General features: G+C 33.0%; 5 protein-coding genes across 7 annotated transcripts in view; 2 read left to right on the top strand and 3 right to left on the bottom strand.

The window, feature by feature from the left end:
* Positions 1 to 56: 56 nt before the first annotated feature.
* Positions 57 to 3,954, bottom strand: LOC143424114 (actin-related protein 6-like). Of its 2 annotated transcripts, none has more exons than XR_013101885.1 (6): positions 3,593 to 3,953; positions 2,572 to 3,396; positions 2,146 to 2,506; positions 1,753 to 2,056; positions 1,371 to 1,674; positions 57 to 1,241 (listed from the first exon to the last, which is right to left on the bottom strand). XR_013101885.1 is itself a non-coding variant. In XM_076895980.1 (6 exons), the coding sequence occupies exons 1-5, from the start codon at positions 3,718 to 3,720 to the stop codon at positions 1,583 to 1,585; spliced, it is 1,710 nt and encodes a 569-aa protein (XP_076752095.1). In that variant the 5' UTR covers positions 3,721 to 3,954; the 3' UTR covers positions 57 to 1,241; positions 1,579 to 1,582. The 2 variants fall into 2 exon arrangements, 1 of the variants encoding a protein (XP_076752095.1); XM_076895980.1 differs by having other exon boundaries at positions 1,579 to 1,674; positions 3,593 to 3,954.
* A 412-nt stretch (positions 3,955 to 4,366) lies between these two features.
* Spel1 (DNA mismatch repair protein spel1) lies at positions 4,367 to 15,731 on the bottom strand. Its single transcript, XM_076895145.1, has 15 exons — positions 15,555 to 15,731; positions 15,438 to 15,487; positions 8,047 to 8,170; positions 7,701 to 7,957; positions 7,453 to 7,620; positions 7,172 to 7,360; positions 6,710 to 7,104; positions 6,426 to 6,637; positions 6,014 to 6,331; positions 5,687 to 5,908; positions 5,377 to 5,609; positions 5,216 to 5,307; positions 4,912 to 5,134; positions 4,737 to 4,829; positions 4,367 to 4,674 (listed from the first exon to the last, which is right to left on the bottom strand). The coding sequence occupies exons 1-15, from the start codon at positions 15,586 to 15,588 to the stop codon at positions 4,522 to 4,524; spliced, it is 2,763 nt and encodes a 920-aa protein (XP_076751260.1). The 5' UTR covers positions 15,589 to 15,731; the 3' UTR covers positions 4,367 to 4,521.
* Positions 9,518 to 15,218, top strand: LOC143423814 (uncharacterized). Its single transcript, XM_076895395.1, has 6 exons — positions 9,518 to 9,647; positions 9,802 to 11,972; positions 12,102 to 12,298; positions 12,428 to 12,957; positions 13,216 to 13,262; positions 13,401 to 15,218. The coding sequence occupies exons 2-6, from the start codon at positions 9,818 to 9,820 to the stop codon at positions 15,098 to 15,100; spliced, it is 4,629 nt and encodes a 1,542-aa protein (XP_076751510.1). The 5' UTR covers positions 9,518 to 9,647; positions 9,802 to 9,817; the 3' UTR covers positions 15,101 to 15,218.
* Positions 15,732 to 17,287: 1,556 nt separating the features above from the next.
* On the top strand, positions 17,288 to 18,724 carry LOC143423659 (hydroxylysine kinase). The gene has a single exon (XM_076895149.1). It carries the CDS (start codon positions 17,342 to 17,344, stop codon positions 18,428 to 18,430), a length of 1,089 nt encoding a protein of 362 aa, XP_076751264.1. The 5' UTR covers positions 17,288 to 17,341; the 3' UTR covers positions 18,431 to 18,724.
* The window catches only part of Nolo (ADAMTS-like no long nerve cord), a 169,142-nt gene continuing 166,956 nt past the window's right edge, over positions 18,625 to 20,810 (bottom strand). For both annotated transcript variants that reach the window (XM_076895142.1, XM_076895143.1), the window contains one exon: positions 18,625 to 20,806. In XM_076895142.1, coding sequence (XP_076751257.1) covers positions 20,706 to 20,806 — 101 coding nt within the window. In that variant the 3' untranslated portion in view covers positions 18,625 to 20,705. The remainder of the gene's footprint in view (positions 20,807 to 20,810) is intronic.

Below are 20,810 nucleotides of genomic sequence, written 5' to 3'. Positions count from 1 at the left end.
CTTGTTATGGAATGTTAAGTAATGCATCTTAATTTACATAAGTTAATGAAATAAGGTGTAAAAATGTCAGTTCGAATGTAACACAAGAAAATTTTATATAATCTAATACAATATTTTTAATATAACCATTTTTTACTGGATGGTATGTTTTACACTTTTTCATATATCTATCTCTTCAAAAGAAAAAAAGAAAGTAAAATTGACTTTCAAGGCATACATAAGTTATAGGAACGAAAAGATTTGCATATTTGTAAGACAGGAACAAATTAGTCAAAATACATTTAAGTAAATGTTATTTATGTGACTTGCATTTTTTTATGGCAAGTCTATTTAAGTAGAAGAGTATTTATTTCTAAAATCTACATTTATATTAATGTTGCAAGTAAGTGCAACATGGATAGAATATATTTGTGAAGTTTTGTACTCATTAACTGTGGCATAAAATGAATCTTATAGTAGATATTTTAAAAAGGAGGAAACAAACGTGATGCGATAACTAATATCTTGTCACTAAATTTGTACAGTTATACATATAAAATATTTACCTTTTTGTCAATATAGTAATAGAATATATGTGCAGTGCTGCAAAGTGCTGGTTAACAACATAATCTTTTTATTTCTCATTTATGAGTAATGTAAAACGTAATTTGACATTAATGTTATCCAAAGTTGTAATAAGTTCCTTTTTGTTTTAGAATATTTTTCTTGTACATAGACATTATCGACATGACATTAAGATTAAAAATTATTAGAAACTTCTCTGTAACATTGTTTTACTATATATATACAAGAACAAATATACATATACCTTGGGATGAATATTTTGTAAGAATTGTTTACTCATAAAACGTATTATTTTATGTATAAATTGACAAATTTAGAAATTTACATATCTTTGTGCACTACACATTTATATATAATAATGTTGGAAAATAAATAGTATGTCATAGAATTATATATTATTTTTTCATAATTTAATTGATGTATGCACATTAATTGACATTAATTATTTTTGTAATGGATTAGCAAGTTATTTATCCTCTACTAATAGTTTTAAAAAGTTAGGGAACTGATAGATTGATCATGAGGTGGTGGGAAAAAAGAAAAGTGTTTAGGTGTAGTGTAAGTATAGGAATATATGTGCAAAGTGGTATGCCTACCCAAGTGTGTTCATTAGATATATGATTGGGTGAGATTATATTTTTTGCCTTATTGTTGAGTATGATGGGCTCCAAAAGTGTCTGCAACATAATATATACATACATATTTAGATGATGTTTTAATAGCATGACATGATCGTTTAAATTGTCGAACTCCATCAAACTAACTTGTCAAATTTGTTATACGATGAAATATGATTGATTACCAACCAATATTTATGTTTGTCTGAGCACTTTATCTTGGAATGTTCCTCCAAATATCTACAATTATATTTTGCATCTAATTTAAAGGCAATTCACGAAAGAGTTCTCTTCATGTGATGGCTTTCTCTTTACTTTTTCGTTATTTTTACATGCAAAAATATTTTGCACTTATATAATAAGTGTGGTACTGATATTGTAAGAAATCACTTATTACAGTTTTATTGCTCCAACGATTCACACCCAAATAAAACATATTCTTCTCTTGACAGCCAGAATGGATTACCTTCTATATATTCTGGTGGGGTTTTATCTAGAATAGTGCATTATAAATTGGTTAATTAGTATTATTTTATGTAAATAAATATATTTTATTGTAATCTATCTATACCAGGATGCACAGCTAAAGGCACATATGTAGAACCCACTGCAACATTCCAACTATGGGTATCAGGGTAATTTCTTACTTCCAATATTTTACTATATTCTGGTAATAATTCTTGTAAATCTTTGGTTAATCTTAATTCAAAACCTGAAAGTTGTGTATTACCCCCAGTGAGTAATATGTGTGAAAGACAATCGTGTAATATTTCTTCTGATAATCCAGATGTTACATCTTTTATAACTTGTGGCAAACCAAGGTTGAGGTACATCATTTCAGGAGCAATATATAATTCAGAACCCAAGAAAACTGTCTGGAAACCATCCATAACTTTCATTGAACATGATAAATTTTATAAAATATTTTTGAATTCATACAAATGCAAATGTGAAATATACTAACCAAAAATTTTTCGCTATCAGCATATTTTCGGCCTGTAAAAATACACTCTCTAGTTTTTTGACCTACCCTCCTCTCTTCATTTTTAATATTGTAACTTAATCTACATCTTTCTTTAACGGGTAACGTATCCAAATATGATATAGGAATATGATAACATTCTTTTTGGTACCAATGCATAGCTTGTTTTAAATGATAAGCCACATGCCAACCACCAACAGGTAACAATCTCCAACGTTGCGGTATAACACGTCCCCCAATTACAACGGCTACTGTTGTACTTAAAGCACCGCTATCAACAACCACACAGGTTTCCACGTCACGCATTGCGCATGCTGCTAACGGTTTAGGTACTAAACATACTCTGAAAATTTTATTATTTAATTATTATAAGAATCGTCTACTGTCTTTAGTTTATTTTTATCGTACCTTGATACTTTAACCTCTTGAAATAAGTAATGTAATAATTGCTTCCTAAGTGTCGGATGTATAGCTAGCGGTTCGCAAAACATAAGCACCGCGTTAGGTTCTCGTAATGTCGAAGTTAATGTCATTTGATGAAATAAATGATCAACAAACGTTTTAAGAACAGAAAACGTTCCGTCGCTTAATAATGCTTCTGCTGGACTAACAAGATCGACATTTGGAATCCCAAGTATTTCAGCAGTATCTGTACAATATCCATTTATAAGTTTTTCATAAATTGGATTTCGTTTGGCATAACATGTTGGATCGTTTTGGTGTGTAACTAATCTTTTCTTTTCTCTGTATAATTTTACAGGGTTACAAAAAACACAGAATGGACCACTAGGTCTTGGGATTTTAGTGGTTGTTAATTCAGATAATTTCAATAGTTTCAACTTTTTTGCCAGTGATTTACCATCACACTTTGAACGTGTACTGCTACTTGGAGCATTTTGTGTTTGTGTTTGTTCCAAATATGTTTCATTGTTATATTTTGGTACGCCAAACATTGAAAAGTGCCGTCTTAATTCAAAATCAGGTGTAATAATCCATGTATATTTATTTCCAATTTCAATAGCTGCTTTCGCACTGGAACCTTCTACACAATTTCTTTGGCAGGTATAACCACTGCAATAATGACATTTTCGAAAGTGAACATTTTCTCCTAGTGTTATTACCATGTATAATCTATAACACATTGCTTTAAAGTTGACATTAAGTAGTTGCAGACACTTTATGTCTGGAAACCTAAAGTGAACTTTTGAACTCAATTGGAGCCATTTCATTTTCCTGAAAATATATGAATGATTTTTAGAAATAGTTGATACTAAGTAGTTCCTTTTTGTGTGTCAATTAGAAAATTGATAGAATGTGAATCTGTTATCCGTTTTATTATTGTCATATTTACAATAATGTATTTATCAAGTGTGTGCGTGAGTTATTGAACTTCAATGTAATTTTGACATAAACTTAACCTTAAACTTACCACAGGTAATCAGTATTAGATGTTTTCCTCAAGTGTTTGCACGTATTACCGAAAGCAATAATGTCAGGTACATCACAATATAATAAAATCTTTATCCAAATTTCTTCGGGGAAGATCAAAGGATCCATAATTATTAATACAAATTATACGAAAAGTATAATTAACAGTTACTAATACAAGATTACAGACACTCCCCAGAAGTAGCGAATACGTTAGTCAAGTTCAAGGTTACAATAGTGAAAATAGTGAATCAATATGTTATCAATGAATGATATATCAAGAAAAATTATTATGATGATAATACCAGCAATGAGCTGTAGAATAGAGACCATTCATCCAGTATATTTTTATGTCCCCGGAACTCGAGGGTTTTTGGAGTCTTCCATATTATTTTAGTGTCATTCGCAATGTTACCGATTCGACACAATCTGGTCGGAATAATGCTTTATCATTTGGCGGGATGCTTCACACAATAAATACACTAAAATGATATGTTGATTAATTAATTTTGTTCTTTTTTTCTGTTATGGGTGTAATGAGAGAGGAGATGTACAAGATATTTGATGAATCAATGAAATTTAAGGAATCTCTTCAGTCCATTTAAATTAGTTTAAAATTAGATTAAGAAGAGAGAAAGAGAAGGAAAAAGATGGAGAAAAAAAGGGCAATAGATCCAGTTTGAGTATTCTTGAAAGAGATGGCGACATAGTAATAACATAAAATGTTATATCTTCATACATATATAAATATTGTTGGAAAATTTATTCGACATCGTGATTGTAAAAAAGTCTGTCATTTATTTGTATAAAAATTAACTATTCAAAACGAAGTTAATAAAACAACGTTGTACACCTCCTTCATATTTGAATTAATATCGTAATACTGTTAATTTTTCACCGACAATGCTGGTTTCCTCTTATTTTAAATTGTCAAGCTGCAAGAAGTGTTTTTATGTATGGATTTTCATGCAACAATACTTCTTTTTTAAGTGACAAGATTTTATGTTTTAAATCCGCATCGGATAATGATTTATCTAAATTCCTACATTTCTGAACAAATTCTGCGATAAGAACTTCAGCTTCCTGTAAAAATGTTAACAATGAAGTAATTACAGAGTATTAATATATACAGCAAGTAGTCTTACCTTAATAATCTTTTGCTTTTTCTGTGGACTATCTGACCCTTCAAAAACTGAGTCTTGGTAATCTTCAAGTTCTGCTTGTTTACGCTTAGCAAACTAGCAGAAGTACTTGTTTTTTAACATTATTATGGCAAAAAAAATATAAGTTTCACGTATACAGTAAGAAAAATTGTATTACCTCGATAACATCTTCTGGAAAATTAGCCATTTTAGCAACATGTATACCGAAGCTTTGGTCGCATATACCTGGTTTCACTTTATACAGAAGGGTTAATTTATTATCATTAACAAGAGCTGTAACATGTTGATTTTTAACTGCACACAGTTCTTCTTCTAATTTAGTTATTTCATGAAAATGTGTTGCAAAAAGGCAGAAGCATTTAATTTCTTTTGCTAAGTATCTACAAATAATTACATAATTGTATATTATTTTAAAAAACAAAGGACTGTATGAATTTTTTAGAATAATGTCCATATCTTACTCGGCAATTGACCATGCTATACCGCAACCTTCATAGGTAGACGTTCCTCTGCCTAATTCATCAATTAGTACGAGAGAATTGCATGTTGCTGTCTATATAAAATAACATACACATTTTTAATTTAATATATTATTTCGTAAATGCAAGTTATTTAGCTTTACCTTTAATATCGCTGCTGTTTCTATCATTTCCATCATAAATGTAGAAAGTCCTTTTAATTGAGAGTCGTCCGCGCCAACACGGGCTAATATACAATCCAATAATGATATTTTTGCTTGATCACAAGGAACAAAGCTTCCAATATGAGCCATTAAAGCAGTAACGCCAGCAGATCTTATGTAAGTGCTTTTACCACCCATGTTCGGACCAGTTATAATACAAAAGTGAGATTCTCCTAGAATTTTAGTATATATTGTGTGAAATTTATACTGGTCTATTTCGTACTTATGTAAAATAATGTAAAAATATCACCTCGTTTGAAATTTACATCATTAGCTATGAAATCCACACCTTCTTGAACTTCTAGACACGGATGCCGAACTTGGGTAAGATTAAATTCACCTGTTTCGCTAGGTAGCATTTCAGGGCGAATGTATGGTTTATTAGCACTTACAGCAGTAGAAGCAAAGGCAGTGAGTACATCGAGACAGGCCATTATATTTCCAGTAGCTTTTAGTGGACTACTATAACCAGCTACGTAATTATTATAATATAGTAAAATATAAATTATATATTTTTTACTGTCAATTATTTTACAATTCAATGCGTTGTATGTATGTATATGTTATATATACAAACCTGCAATTTCCATTATTTCTGTAACAACTTTCTTTTGCTCCATTGTATATTTATGTCTGGCAGCAACGTACTCATCATTTAAATCGTTTAACTTATTACTTCGAAATCGTACTCCGCTTTTATTGGAATCCAAAATTGTGTACTGCTTTTTATTTCTCAATACTTTTTCTTCCTTTAATGTTACGCGAAAATAATAGCCGAGTTGTTGATTCGATTCTAGCTTTAGCGTTTTACCAGCTTCGATCGAAAGATCATTGGCGACTTTACTTAACTGTGCTTGTAATTTTTCCTCTATTTCATCCATGGTATTTTTTAATTCTAATAGTAAGTACCAATAGGTATAAATTTACATATAAGAATTTACATATAAATTTACTCGATTAATTGCTAAACCGAAAAATTGTACGTGTACCTTTTAATTCATCATCAAATTCCGGACGTACTAAAAAGTCTCCCTTTTCAGCAGCATCTAAATCGATAGTTTGTTCGACCATCTGTTGAAATTTGTCCATGTCTTTAATAAGTTCAGTTAAAGGATCAGTGAACATTGTTTTCAATGCTACTGTATTTAAATCAGAAATCTGTTCCAGTAATCTTGGCAAGTGTGACATACACGTATAAATCCTAAAACAAAAGTAAAATGTGTGCAATTATGAAAGTATATAATTAATATAAAAAAATATATAACTTACTTACTTGTAACAATCTTGTAAGGTTGCTTTTTTTCGAGCTAATTTTTTTGCAAGCACTTGCAAATCCGGTATACGTCTTAAGTGATCTTCGCTAAGGCTAGATCGCACTTCATTATCGTTTACCAATGCTTCAACGATATCATGTCTTTCTTTTATAAGAGATAAATCCTTTAACGGTTGCCTAACCCATTGTGCGAGAAGTCTGTGCCCCTGCGGTGTTCTACATTTATCCAAAAGGCTCAGAATGCTTGCAGGTGCACTTCCGTTTAAAAGAGACGGTGTATCGTAGCGAGGTTCAATGTTCAGTGCTTTTATAGCAGCCGCATCTAATTTTAAATAACGCGACTGATTTATCTGATTTATACTGAACTGATTCAAGTTTCCTTCATCAGATGTTAACTAACAAAAAATTATTATTGCATTTGAATCCAAATCTCCCGTTTCTATTAGTGAGTATGGTACTTACATCCAAATACTTGATAAGGGCGGAAGTAGCCGACATAGCGAAGTTCAAATTGGTTTCAGGTAGAGATTGCGCATTTTGCTGTTGAGCTTTGCCAAATTTGATTAAAGTATTTAAATCTTGTACAATTGATTCATTGGAAAACTCATTTTTCTTCCTTGTAGTGACCATAACATTATTTCGCTCCATTACCTGGAAAAGATAAAAAACTGTTAGTTATTGTGTTATATTGAAGTTGGTCGTTAAGTTATTTTGTATAAAGGAAATATATTTTAGTCATTTACTTGTTTTAGGGTTTGAAACTCATAGCTGCCTTCGCCTTGAATTAATAAACATTCTTTTGGAGCAAGTGTAACAACAAGAGATTCTAAATTAGAGAACGATTCGTTATCTTGAAATTCACAAACAGAAAACGATGTAGCCGTAGTATCTACACAGCTTAAACCAACAATCTAAAAAATATTGTAAAACATAGTAATGCGGTTTTTCGATAGAAAATATGTACATTATAAAGTCGTTCAGGACTACTCACTCTGGATTTTCCCTGCATTCCTAATTTTACTGCTATTACGCGTACGCTAACAGCAACGTCATTATTACCAAACAGTATGTCTTCAAACTGTGTTAAATTCCCAGGAGAGCCCTTGTATTCTAGCATCCAATTTTGATTTTTTGCAGATCCTTGATTAACATACACTTCTATTCTGTATTGCTTAACTAGTAATAAATCGCGTATGAACGATTCAAAATGATTTTTATTAAGAATAACACCCTCAGTTTTGTATGGATCTGTTAAGAAAAGAAACATGTTATGTTTGTGATTTTTCATATCATTAAAGATAAATTTACATGTCTAAAAATTGAATTTGTAATCATACCTGCTCCAATTATTTTACAAACAGAAGTGGTTTTGAAAATTTCCTGTGCAGCAAATAAAGCATCACTTCCATGCAATGTATAATAATCTGATCTATTGAAGAATCGAATAGTGGTGTTCAATTTCTGAAATCAAATATTATTTCATTATATATAAAATTGATTCAGTATAAGCTTGTTGAAGCATGAATAACACATCAGATTATTACCAAACCATAGTCATTACGCTTACTTCCAAGAAACTGAACATTCTTATTATATATCTGTAGGTCAATGTCTATCTAGGGTCAAAGCATCGTGAACTGATATTAATGTGTAATACATATGAGCTGAAGAAAATCTGTTATATCGTATGAAATACATGACAATTTAGAAATGCAAGATATAAAATAATAAGTAACAATTATTTAAATTGTTATTAAACAATATTTTAATTAATTTGCTTTAATTATTAATAAGATGAACTATAAAGGGATTTAACACTTATTGACCTATACAACAATTGATATAGTAACAATATGTAACACATTAAATATCAATATCATATTATTATATGATAATATTTCACTGTAATCAACTTAAATCAATCACAATTAATTGGAAAATCCAGAAATTATAATAATGATATTATCCTGGAAATATTAGTCATTCTTGTTATGATAAAAGATCACAGTTCATATTCCGAGAAGGTCAGTAATATATAAGTAGGTCATTATGACCACACATCATAAACTGTTTCATTTTGTTATATATTGTTGTTTTGTATTAAAGTTGAAATAATATTTTATCAAATATACTGTAGTGTGTGTATATAAATACATAAAATATATAATATATATAACATAAGTTAAAATGTATATTCCTTTTAAATAATATTAGACTCATTGACACATCTCAGTGGTCATTTCAGTGGTCACCTTGGGATTATACCTATTATGAAATGGAAATACATTAAAACGCCACAACAAGGATGTTACACATTGAGAATGACATCACTGATGACACACTGAATAGAATTTATACCTGTTACGTGAAACATTCATAACTATAATTAGGATATAAAAAACATGTAATGTGAAAGAATCGTGTACCATATAAATAAAATGATCAATTCAATAACAATTTCTGTTTTCTTAAAGAAGTCTGTCTTTTTTTTAAATCTTCTGATCTTATTCTAATTTAGAGATGTTAATTAGAAGCTGTTTTTAAACACAGATAATTTAAAAAAAATTTGTACAAAGCATTTGACTTGCAGTCTGTTCATAATGTTCAAATAAAAATCAAACAAAACTTTTCAATGTCAATATAAGATTCAAGCTACAAATATTTGTGAGCTTTTCTCATCACAGTAGTTAATACTGTTACTGTGAGTTATTGATAGTGATAAGGGCATACATCAACTGAAATAAATATATAAGAAACATTATCATCATGCAAGAATGAAGGAGAATGTTTTCAAAGAACTCATTGAAAAGAAGGGGGAGCTAACATAAATAGAATTGCTCGAACTTGCATGTACCACATATCAATATATACTGCTACTGAGATCATCTCAAACATTAGTTCTGTTCTTTTCAAGTGGATTCTGGTCTCCTACAGGACGGTAATAGAATTTTGTATTCTAATTAGAAATATAACAATTTAAGTGCAATTACATCTTTTATAAACTACATCTTATAATGTGCACATGTGATATATGAAAATTTATTTATTAGAAAATAATTAAATATTTTTTATGTGCATATATAACATTGCAGAGACCAACTAAGTAAGATGGTGGTGGAAAAGATTATTGTTCTATCTTTATTAATAACGCAAGCATTATCTGCACCAAGTGGATGTATAGAATCTTGCGGTTCCTATCTCAATCAACATCAAACTCAAATTTCGGGTAATATTCTCAATCGAGACGATATATCACAAATTGCATCGCAATTACAAGGCCCTGATTATTCAAGGCCTGGTACATGGACTGAACGTAATAGCTATAATGTAGATAATGGTCATGGAAAAGTGCACGAAGAGAAAGGTCAATATGTTGAAGGTCCTAAAACAGTAAGATACTACAAAAAAAATTATACATCTTTCAGTACAAGGTATCCCAATGGTGAAGGGATATCAGACCTTACATATCAGAATAACAGATATAACATGCATATACCTAATATAGAAGAGAGTTCTAATTCTCAAAATGTTTACAATCAGATAAGCACTTCAAAATCAACTGCACAGCAACACAATTATAATAGATTACAGAGTCAACAGCATACTAAATCATTGTTTGAAGAAACTAATAGTCAAAATGGAAGACTTCAAGATCTTGGAAAATATAGTGGAAATTCACAAGTTATTCAACAAGGTAGATCTCAAGGGGATTGGAATACTCAAATCTCACAAGAACCTTACAGTACTGATGGAAATTGGAGAACAGTGGATTCGTATAAAACAGATGGAGGGCGCGGTCGTGTATTTTCAGAAGAGGGTCAATATGTATCGGGAGGTAACAAAATTCGTTATTACAAAAGAAACTATACTACTAATTACAGTTCATCTGATGGAGTTCCCATTCCTAATGTTGTTAAACCTGGGGTAGTAGACTTACAAAGGGAAATGGAAAATCTTCACAGAAAAATTGGAACAGGATTTACTCCTATACCAACAGGAGAAACTATAGAATCCACCAATATTGCACAAACACATCGTAATACACATGACCTGATTGCGGATAGTCTTCGTAATGCACACAGTAACAGCTATGGAAGCCAAATTAATTATGGGAGTACTTCATCTGGAACACATCACAAAGAAGGACAACAGTTCTTAGATATAACTAATGAGCATTTACCATATAGAAATCCCACTCCAAGTAGTTATGGTGCAAAAAGTTACAGTGTATATGAAAAACATGAAGGACATGTAGTAAAACATCAACCAACTTATCAAGTTACTCATCCTACACCAGGATACACTAATATAATTGGTACTGAACACAGTGCATACAATAAAAATACATTGAGTGGATCAACATTGCAGCAACAAGATAATAATTATCAACAGTCAGGAATCCTAGATACATATCAATCAAGACATAATCAAAATCAAATGTCATTTGACAATTTGGATACTAATGCACATAGATTAAACAGTGCACTCCATTCAAGCAACCCAGGACAACTAACTCATTACAAACAACACTGGAGTTCCAGTCGTACTCAAGAAACATCTGTCCCTCATTACTCCACGGACATTTCACATATGAATCAGCACAAACCACAGTACAATAATAACCAGTATGGAAATGTACATAATACACATCACGAATCACAGGAGAGTTATACACGTCATGGTGTCACAACAGGCCCAAAAACACATTTAGGGAAACTTGTAACTGGAGCAATCGATTTAGGAATGGGAGATACAGTAGATTGTGCATTAGACTCACAACAAACCTATAGTGATTTACAACATCAAAGAAAATACAAACGTAGTGTAAATTATAATAAACGTGATACAGAATTTGATCAACTTTTTTCACAAACACATCAACTATGGAAACCAAATAATGTCGACCAACAGTTACAAGTTTTGAAAGAACAAATGGCTGCACTTGATTATATTACTCAACTAGCAAGTGGAAAATTAATGTATGGTGAAGAATTACAAAACCCATCCTGGAAGCATAATAATGGTCATCAACAATTAGAAGATTTAATAAAACAAGCACATGGATTTGATGATCTTACTCAACAAACTTCTGGAAAACTAGAATTTGGTCAAGAATTACAGCAGTCCTATCAAGCTAGGAAACCACATGGTGCCAGTCAAATATCAGATGATTTTACACAACAGACAGATGGATTTGATGACCTTACTCAACAAACTTCTGGAAAACTAGAATTTGGTCAAGAATCACAACAGACATATCAATCTACGAAACCACATGATGCCAGTCAATTGTCAGATGATTTTACACAACAGACAGACGGATTTGATGACCTAACTCAACAAACTTCTGGGAAACTTGAATTTGGTCAAGAATCACAACAAACTAATCAACCTAGGAAACCACATGGTGCCAGTCAAGTGACAGATGATCTTACACAACAGACAGGTGGATTTGATGACTTCACTCAACAAACTTCTGGGAAACTAGAGTTTGGTCAAGAATCACAACATACCTATCAACCTAGGAAACCACATAGTGCCAGTCAAGTAGCAGATGATTTTACACAACAGACAGGTGGATTTGATGACCTTAGTCAACAAACTTCTGGGAAACTTGAATTTGGTGAAGAATCACAACAGACCTACCAACCTAGGAAACCACATGATGCCCGTCAATTGTCAGATGATTTTACACAACAGACAGATGGGTTTGATGACCTCACTCAACAAACTTCTGGGAAACTTGAATTTGGTCAAGAATCACAACAGACCTATCAACCTAGGAAACCACATAGTGCCAGTCAAGTAGCAGATGATCTTACACAACAAACAGATGGATTTGATGACTTCACTCAACAAACTTCTGGGAAACTAGAATTTGGTCAAGAATCACAACAGACCTATCAACCTAGGAAACCACATAGTGCCAGTCAAGTAGCAGATGATCTTACACAGCAAACAGATGGATTTGATGACCTCACTCAACAAACTTCTGGGAAACTAGAATTTGGTCAAGAATCACAACAGACCGATCAACCTAGGAAACCACATAGTGCCAGTCAAATGACAGATGATCTTACACAACAGACAGATAAATTTGATGACCTTACTCAACAAACTTCTGGGAAACTTGAATTTGGTCAAGAATCACAACAGACTGATCAACCTAGGAAACCACATAGTGCCAGTCAAGTGACAGATGATCTTACACAACAGACAGATGGATTTGATGACCTTACTCAACAAACCTCTGGCAAACTAGAATTTGGTCAAGAATTACAACAGACATATCAACCTAGGAAACCACATAGTGCCAGTCAAGTAGCAGATGATCTTGCACAACAAACAGATGGATTTGATGACCCCACTCAACAAACTTCTGGGAAACTTGAATTTGGTCAAGAATCACAACAGACTGATCAACCTAGGAAACCACATAGTACCAGTCAAGTGACAGATGATCTTACACAACAGACAGGTGGATTTGATGACTTCACTCAACAAACTTCTGGGAAACTAGAATTTGGTCAAGAATCACAACAGACCGATCAACCTAGGAAACCACATAGTGCCAGTCAAGTGACAGATGATCTTACACAACAGACAGGTGGATTTGATGACTTCACTCAACAAACTTCTGGGAAACTAGAATTTGGTCAAGAATCACAACAGACCGATCAACCTAAGAAACCACATGGTGCCAGTCAAGTGTCAGATGATCTTACACAACAGACAGGTGGATTTGATGACTTTGCTCAACGAACTTCTGGGAAACTTGAGTTTGGTCAAGAATCACAACAAACCTATCAACCTAGGAAACCACATGGTGCCAGTCAAGTGTTAGATGATCTTACACAACAGACAGGTGGATTTGATGACTTTACTCAACAAACTTCTGGGAAACTTGAATTTGGTCAAGAACCACAACAGACCTATCAACCTAGGATACCACATGGTGCCAGTCAAGTATCAGATGATTTTACACAACAAACAGGTGGATTTGATGACTTTGCTCAACAAACTTCTGGAAAACTAGAATTTGATCAAGAATCACAACAGACCTATCAACCTAGAAAACCACATGGTGCCAGTCAAGTGTTAGATGATCTTACACAACAGACAGGTGGATTTGATGACTTCACTCAACAAACTTCTGGAAAACTAGAATTTGATCAAGAATCACAACAGACCTATCAACCTAGAAAACCACATGGTGCCAGTCAAGTGTTAGATGATCTTACACAACAGACAGGTGGATTTGATGACTTCACTCAACAAACTTCTGGGAAACTAGAATTTGATCAAGAATCACAACAGACTTTTCAACCATGGAAGCCAAATCGTAATCAAGAGCCTGGGGACATGTCTTTAAAACCAGATCCTTTTTCACATATTTATGTACAAGCAGAGAAACCTAAACTAAGGAAACCAAATTTGAGTCTAAGACCAGCAGGTAATGTACAAGTACCAAACCAAAATATTCAAGATACTAGTAATCAGAAACAAATAAATCTTCACGGTGAAAATGCAGATGCATTACATGTTTATGAGGTACCTCCAGTAGTTGACATAGATGCTGATACAGTTAATAGAAGAAGTCAAGCCATGAGAGGAGATCAGAACGTGGAAAGTACCACCACTGAATATGTTCCTACAAAGTTTAGTCAACAAACTATAGGTAGTGGATATGATGTGGAAGGTGGAAATTTGGATCCAGTGAATTTGTTACATAAATCCAATGATGCAACTGTAGGTTTACAATGGCATTATACATACCATCCAAGTGATCATAGACAATTTGTACAACAAACAGATCAAAAGGATAAGGAAGACTTGCCAAGATCAACCCAAAGAAATTTAAATGAAGGAACTCCAAATGAGTATACAGTCATTGGTTTGCATCAACAATCTCCTAATTATGTATTTACACCAGGTGTTAAATCTGGGAAGAGAATGTTTGGTCACACTCAGAAGCAGAACAAATTGATATCTGATCAACAAATAAGTAATGTTGGAACTGGTGTACCAGAACCTAAGCTAGAGCCAAGGATTTTACAAGTTTATGGTGGTGCACAATATAATCCAAATCATAGTGATGACATATATTCAGGAGTAACATTAAACCCCAGTGCTACATTTGCGCCTAATAGTAACATGGACTTATGGGATATTAGAGAAAAATTAGACAAGGATACAGTAACAGCAACGACGACAACAACAACAACAACAACAACAACAACAGAATCACTTCCACCATTACCCGTAGAACCACTAGATGTAAGTGATAATAAGGACAATTCAGAACCAACACCTTTTTGGTCAAGAGTTGGTCATAAAGTAACAACTACTTTTGACAAAGCTAAAGAAAAATTTAAGAACATATTTGGATAAATATAACTTTTCGTTTTGTCAATAAAAACATCTATTTATAAATGATTCTTTAATAATAAGTTTTTAACATATATAAAATAAGATTTGTTATTGTGAATACTATTGTTAATAAAATTGTTAATTTAATGATTCAATGGAACAAATGTAGTATTATAAAACACCTCTATTATAAGGTTATAATACATTCTGTGCTGTTATTTAAATAAAAAAAATGTATTTTGTAAATTACATTTCTTATATCTTTCCCTGAGAGCAGTAAAAAATGTCATGTAAATACAAGTAAATTCTGTAATAATTAAAGTGACAATTCAAAGTATAATACAATACAATTACTTACTTCTGGTAGACTCTTAAAAAATCTAACAAAGCTTTGTTGACTTGGTGGATCTGAAATGTATTTTATATATGATTACAAATATAAATATGTATTTGCAATTTCAAGCAGTTTACTAACCCATGTTAAATTGTTGATTTGGTTGTACAGCCATGGTTCTGTGTAGAAAACGAAACTGAAAGATTTAAGTTTCAAATATATTAAATACTTTTACAAAATAAGAAAATATTTTATGATATTATACAAATATTCCGAATAAGACTTTTGCAGCATTTACATACTTTCCCACAAAAATGTATAACACCATATACTTAATAAATTGTAGAATACGCACTCTACGTTATTCGTTGCCTACTGTTTGTACTTCTATTGGTTAAATGACATCTTTAATGACTGTAATTTACGTTCATACGTCCTTCTGAAATTTATATAATCTATGTAATTAATTATAGTGAATAATTCGTTTTCGTTAAAATCTGAATATCAAAAACAATCATTGAGTTAAATAATTGTAAATGCATGTACACGTTCTTACATGTTCTACTGTTTTGTATGTAAGTTAAAAAGTGTTATATGCGTTCTAAAACTTTTTATGTAGGGTGATTCACTACTACTGTAACAAATTTTTACAGCTGATAGTACACCTCAAAAGCAACAAAAAGTTCATACAAACCTAGGTCCGATTTGCAAAAGTGGCAGAGAAAATTGAGATTTTTGTCGTTATCGACAGCGAAGTAAACTACTGAAGAATTACTACTGCTATCTCTGCGAAAAGTACTGAAACTAATGCCCAACTAGTTTCAGCACTTCTCCAAGAGATGGAGAACAAACATTTTTTAAATATTCAAATTTCTTTTTGTGCATTTAAGCCTTACAAGGGTGAGGAAGTTTCTGGCTTGGGCTGGGGTGCAGAGAGTATTGGGTAAAGGTGATACTTTGGCTGTAGTAAAGTTAATACTGATGCAAAGTAATATTTTGCATAGCCAATTTTTGTAAGAATGTTACGCACGAGCGAATACATGCCAATCATTTAAGTTGTATATCGATTAATAATTTAATTTAAGCATTTAATATTTATTATATTTATTTAGTGTTTTATAAGTGTTTTAAAATCTCGGAAAGGGAATTTAATTTGTTTCACAAAAAATTTCACTCCTTGATATTATCAATATGATAAGACGTTGTTATCTTACGATATCAGAGTTAGTATGTACACAGAAGACATATTTTTAGTCTTTGTGCTACATCGCGAACTATATAACAAGCAATAATAAATTTCAATCACGGTACATTTACACCCTGCTGTGGAATTGATTGAGCGTCAAGTGTACTTATTGCGCATATTATCGTACAATTCACTTCTTGAACGCTTTCTATCGTGAGCACATCGTACACTTCTTACAGCATCTCTATTTTTATAGTTCAGTTTATTAAAGAAAACATAGATAATATTCAAATATTAAAAGTACCATTGGTGAGGATTACTTGTATCCTTTTATTTAAATTCATTCTTGTTTGTGTGCTTAGATGTGTATTTACGTGTAATTTTAACACGAAACGACTACTCTGCGTCTGAAACAAATGATCATCTCTGGAGTAAGTAGTTTGCATTTTTTATGTGTTTGACTGTTTGTTTTACTGTATTTGAAATTAATATCAAATCGATGGCATTAGAAATAACATGTATCATCATTGGCAAGTTTCAGGTGGTCTCCTCAGAATGTAAGCCGAATAAAGATTGTGTTAGTAAAGTAGTGTTAGTAAGGTGGTAGTACTAAATTCGTTTAACACATTGACCATTCATTTCAAGCTTTGCGTATAAAAGTTATTTTGCAAAATAAATGAGTGTGCATTAATCCATACTTAATTCGGGTAACTTGACAATTTTAATCATTTTTAAAAATAAAATGGAAACTGAGAGTAAAAATGCTGTATTGATACCGGGTCAACGGATTCGTCCGCCTGGAAGCAAGCAAATAGTCTCGCAGCTCCTAAAAGAGCTTTACAGTTTGAATGTAACGAGCATTACCGAATTAAACGCATACGACGACAGGAACTATCGTGTCCTTTGCGAGGAGTCGCATACGAATCCTCACATAACGACTGTGAGCAAGGACGGCTACGTCTTGAAGATCGTCAATTCTTTGGATTCAAAGAAACAGCATGTGATCAAGGCACAGACCGACATGCTGATCTTTCTAAATCAACGAGGTATTAATTGTCCTCTACCAGTGAAAGACGTACACGGACAGTATTATACACTAGTCAAATTGAACGTCGATGGATGCACCGAAAGTTACGCCGTGAGGCTGTTGCTTTATTTACCTGGCAAAATATTACACCGTGTACCGATCACTGGTGAACTGTTTCGAAGTGTCGGTAGGTTTACGGCGAAACTCGACAATGTTTTAATGACCTTTTCTCATCCGGCTTATGATGATCATAAGACTTTATGGATGTTGAGCGCTGTACCGAAATTGCGCCAATTTATATACGCTGTGAAGAACGCGCTTGAAAGAGACCTGGCTCACGAGGTGATACTTGCGTTCGAAGAGAACGTGCTCAAAGTCACCGAGCAACTCGAGCAAAGTATAATACACGGTGATTTAAACGAGCAAAATTTGGTGATGAGCCCGAACGGGAAAGAGATAGTTGCTGTGATTGACTTTGGAGATTCCCACCGAACGTGTTTAATCTTCGATCTTGCTATCACGCTGTGCTACATGATCTTGCAGGCAGCCGACATCGGTATGGGTAAACACGTCGTCGAAGGTTATCAGGATATTAGAAAACTGACGGACCTTGAAAAGAAAATTCTTAAGGTTACTGTTTGCGCGAGGATCTGCCAGAGTTTGGTCATGGGTGCTTATTCGCACCTTCACGATCCGCAGAATGAATATCTGCTTAGCACGCAGAAATCGGGATGGACGTTGTTGAAGAAATTGTGGCCTCTTAGACAGGATGAGGTACTTCGAAGTTGGGGTTTGATGGATTGAATTTTTTTTTTACATATCAATTACCTGCAAATTTAATATAACGTTAGTGCATAAATTTCTTAATGCTGTCATATTGTTCAGATTATCATAGTCAATTCTAAGGTCAATTATATTTAGATACATTTTTATAGCACCTATTGTCAATTACAAAAGCAATAAACACGAATTTGCATCTCAATTGAGTTGAATTGAGGTACTGTGCAGTGATATATCCTCTGGTTTTATTCGTATTTAGGCAATTACATATGTACATAGATATAATGAATAATAATGCTCTTCGTACAATAGTGTAGAGTCACTTTACATAACTAGATCATGGTATATACAAAAAATGCAGGTATCAGAAATCAGTTCACGGGAGGAATGTGTGTTACTGCTAGAAGAAAGGAACGCATATATATTTCTCGTAATTAGTTGAATCAAATAACAATTATACCGTGGATTTAACACATTAACTAAATAATCATTGTGAAATATATCGGTAATGTACAGAATTTGTTTATAAATATACTGTAGGACAATATATTTCAATTTTTTGCATAATACACTCATACCTGCGCTTAAGGTGGTGAAGTCATTTTTATCCGCGTGCGCTTTCAGATTACTTACGTAGCTTGTAATATATATATTTATATTAATATATATATATATATATATATATATATATCTTTTTTATCTCAATTTCAATAATATACTAATTTATTTATATCTCATTTCATTCACGTCAGTTCGTTTTGGCAAACTGTCTAGCTGTGTTGAGGCAAATTCGTTGATAGCGAAAATCTGTTCACAGTATTATAGAGAAAAGAAAAGTTGACGTAGATTAGAGCAGTGACGAATATTTTATGCGATGATTTTCATTAAAAAAGACTCACATATATATATTATAAAAATAAAATTAGAAGTATCATAAGAATCAGATTACAATAATTGGGTTACAAGTAAAAAAACGATCATCCTTTTTATGATCGCGTGATCAGAGGCACACAAGTAAATTTTGTTTGAGCCGTCTCGACCTAACGATGGAACGTCATGTTAACGAATTTTCGCCAGAGGTTATTAACAAAATAGTATATTACAGTACCTATATATTTTATTGCTTAGAATCTATTGGCTTACGTACGCCCGATGAGGCGCTTATAGGCGCGTAATAATTCATTTTATAACTTATACCGTTAGTAACTTTTATATTTTTATCATTCGTTAACTTAACATCTTCCGTTTAATAATTTATATATCGTGTATCGTCGAACCTAGAGGTAACGTTGCAATAAATACAGATATATTCAATATGGAAACATAACAGAACGCCTGTAACACACCTCTATTCGGAAGGGTACAGCGGAATGTGTGTGTTTGTGTTTGTGTGACGATTCTTTGGAGTGTATGCAACGGAAACGAACATCTCGATTCTCGCTAATGTCCGATGGGAATACGGTGAACTTTGCTATGTTGTACAGAAGAAACGTATAGCACTTTTTTCAGTCTTCGATAGAAATGACGAAAACCGCGTGCGTTTTCGATATGCGAACCGAGAGGGTCGATCGTGCGTTATTCAAGAGGTACGCGTAAAAAAATAAAGCCTCGAAGAATTAAATTTTTCTGCCGCACTTTTACAGCGCGATCGATATTACTGTTCCGTTCACCTCTTCCCACCCGTAAGTAACGTTGTCTGTCTAAAATTTGGAGAGCTTCGTGGAGCTCGTCTTTCGTAACATCAACGTTCGACGAGCTTCAACGATACATCGTTCCACTGCGAATACGACGCGTCGCAGTAGTTCCTTCCAGAATACAGAGTATCCTTCTTTACTATTCCGCTCTCATTGAACTTCAACAATATAATTTCTCAATTTTTTTGGACGAATGCCGGGATCTCCTCGTTCTTCCCTTGGAGTATGAGCGTGCGCAATTAGGAGTCGTGCCAAACTACACGTGATACACGTTCGGAAAGTTATAGCTTTAATTAGCACACAATTAGGAATCAGATTCTTAGCGGGTGCAAGAAGAATCCTGTGCTCGAATATACGAACATTAGTTCTGCTCGAAGTCACGGACAAAAAAGTTGGATGGGGAAACAATTACTAGCAGCAGTAATTTGGTCGACACCGTTTCTTCAATATTTTTTAGGGAGCGTTTCGTCGAACGTTCGCAAAGATAACCTTTGACTACGTTCTCCCGACTGTAACATCCTCTTCCCGCGCACCTTTTATTAAATCATTTTTTACCTAGAACATTTCTTTTTTCGTACTAGCAATTGCTATCCGATTCCTTGCGTCTAATGACACGATTGACAACATTGCTTCTCATAAAGGGGCACCTTGCACATGTTCATCGTTTTCACTCTGCTACACAGCTGCGAGTGATCCTTGCAATCATCTAA

The sequence above is a fragment of the Xylocopa sonorina genome, chromosome 5 (genome assembly GCF_050948175.1).
Source record: "Xylocopa sonorina isolate GNS202 chromosome 5, iyXylSono1_principal, whole genome shotgun sequence".
Classification (NCBI taxonomy): Eukaryota; Metazoa; Arthropoda; class Insecta; order Hymenoptera; family Apidae; genus Xylocopa; species Xylocopa sonorina.
The sequence above is the reverse complement of the archived record's forward strand: the minus strand, read 5'-3'. Positions and strand labels throughout refer to the sequence as shown.